Here is a 1626-nt window from a genome sequence, read left to right as displayed (position 1 = left end):
TGTATAGTTTGCTAAATATTTTTTTAAAGATATAAATATTTATTTTTTCAAACTCCTCTTGTCTGGTTCTTTTAGGAAATCGCATTGAGGATGAATTTAATGATGAAGACGACACAATCATAGAATCAGTGAGTTCTCCGATATTGTGTTAATCGTTGTCTTTAGCAGCTATAAATGGTCTTTTTTTTTTTTGTTATACATTTAATGTTTGGTAATTTAGAACTATGAAGATTTGGTCTTCTATATATATCTCTATATCTCTCTCTCTCTCTTTATTTATCTCTCTCTCTATCTATAGATAGATATAGATATAGAGAAATATATATAGATTTTGTCACTAAAGGAAATCCCTCTTTTTTGCATGGGATTCATATGAGGTGATGAGATGTGTTTTCTTTGTCTTCTGAGGATGCTGAGTCAGAGAGTCTGCTGCTTCCCGTAAAGATCTGCATACAGACCCAGTCACTTACAATGTCAGCTGGTGAACTCTCACCTCAGACTGAATCTGCTCCACCTGAAGATGTTCTGGTTAATGCAGATGTAGAGCCGGTCGTAGATGAACACGAGGGTAAGGTTTCTCCTCCTGGGACTGATCAAATGTTTTATAAGACCAAAGAGCTTTGATAATGATTACACAGCAGTTAGGCAAAACTTTTATCTGACTATAAAGACACCTGTATAGTACGGAAGAGGATTAGGGCCACTGGGGGGGGGAATGGGCACGTCTTTTTTTTTCTTTTTCTTTTTTCCTCTTCTTTTCCTGAATTCTGAGAAAAAAGTCAGAATTCTGACTTTTTTCTCAGAATTCTGAAAAAAACATCATTTTGATGAAAAAGTCTGACTTTTTTCTCAGATTTTTTTTTCCAGTGGCCCTAATCCTCTTCCGTAGTATAGTCTGGGTGGGCTACTATAGGGAACAAGAATTGCCTCTGAAAGTTGATGCATTTGAATTTGAAAAATGGGACGTTTAAGGACTTGATGGCTATGAATTGCAGTTACAACAGCCATAGGCTATATATAAAAGAAGGAAGTAGCTTTGTGGTGTAAAAAGGACTATCCTGATTGCAAAAAAAGAGGAATATAAAATTTGTTTTCTAGAACTTTAAGCACTTCTTGGTGAGTTTATGATCTCAGCAAGTAGTTTAACACAATTGCACATCTATGGGATCTGCTGACAAAATGAGACCCATCCATGAGGCCCTGCCTTGCAGCTTAAACGAGCTGCTACTGTCATATTAGTTCTTGATACCTCAGGAAACCTGCTGAGGGCTTGTGGAATCCCTGCCTTGACAGCTCAAAGGTGTTACTGTGGCACAAAGCAGATCTAATATTAAGGCAGGTGATTTTAATCTTGTGGCTGATTAATCTTTATGATTTTTATGAATGAGAAAGAAGTCGCGCTACGAGAGTATTTCACATTTATAAAACGCAAAGTGAAGGTTATGTGCAAGCTTTGTTTGAAAAAGCACACAATGAAATTATTAAGACACATTCACTGAAAAACGTAGAAAGAAGAAATGTGCCATGTCAAACACTTATCTAGAAAGCTTAGGAAGTTGCTGTTGCATGAAATGTGTAGATTTTTTAAGAATCAGACAGGAGTAAGGGTTTTGAAATGATAAAAAG

General features: G+C 36.2%; 1 protein-coding gene across 1 annotated transcript in view; it reads left to right on the top strand.

The window, feature by feature from the left end:
* phf11 (PHD finger protein 11) overlaps positions 1–1626 on the top strand; it is a gene marked incomplete at its 5' end in the record, with an annotated part of 7570 nt that overhangs the window by 4058 nt on the left and 1886 nt on the right. The window contains 2 exon segments of the mRNA XM_014340033.2: positions 76–128; positions 409–568. Coding sequence (XP_014195519.1) covers positions 76–128; positions 409–568 — 213 coding nt within the window.

The sequence above is a fragment of the Haplochromis burtoni genome, unplaced genomic scaffold (assembly GCF_018398535.1).
Source record: "Haplochromis burtoni strain Fernald_Lab_line unplaced genomic scaffold, NCSU_Asbu1 Contig_333, whole genome shotgun sequence".
Taxonomy (NCBI): Eukaryota; Metazoa; Chordata; class Actinopteri; order Cichliformes; family Cichlidae; genus Haplochromis; species Haplochromis burtoni.
Note: the sequence above shows the minus strand (reverse complement) of the source record. Positions and strands in the feature narration are given on the sequence as shown.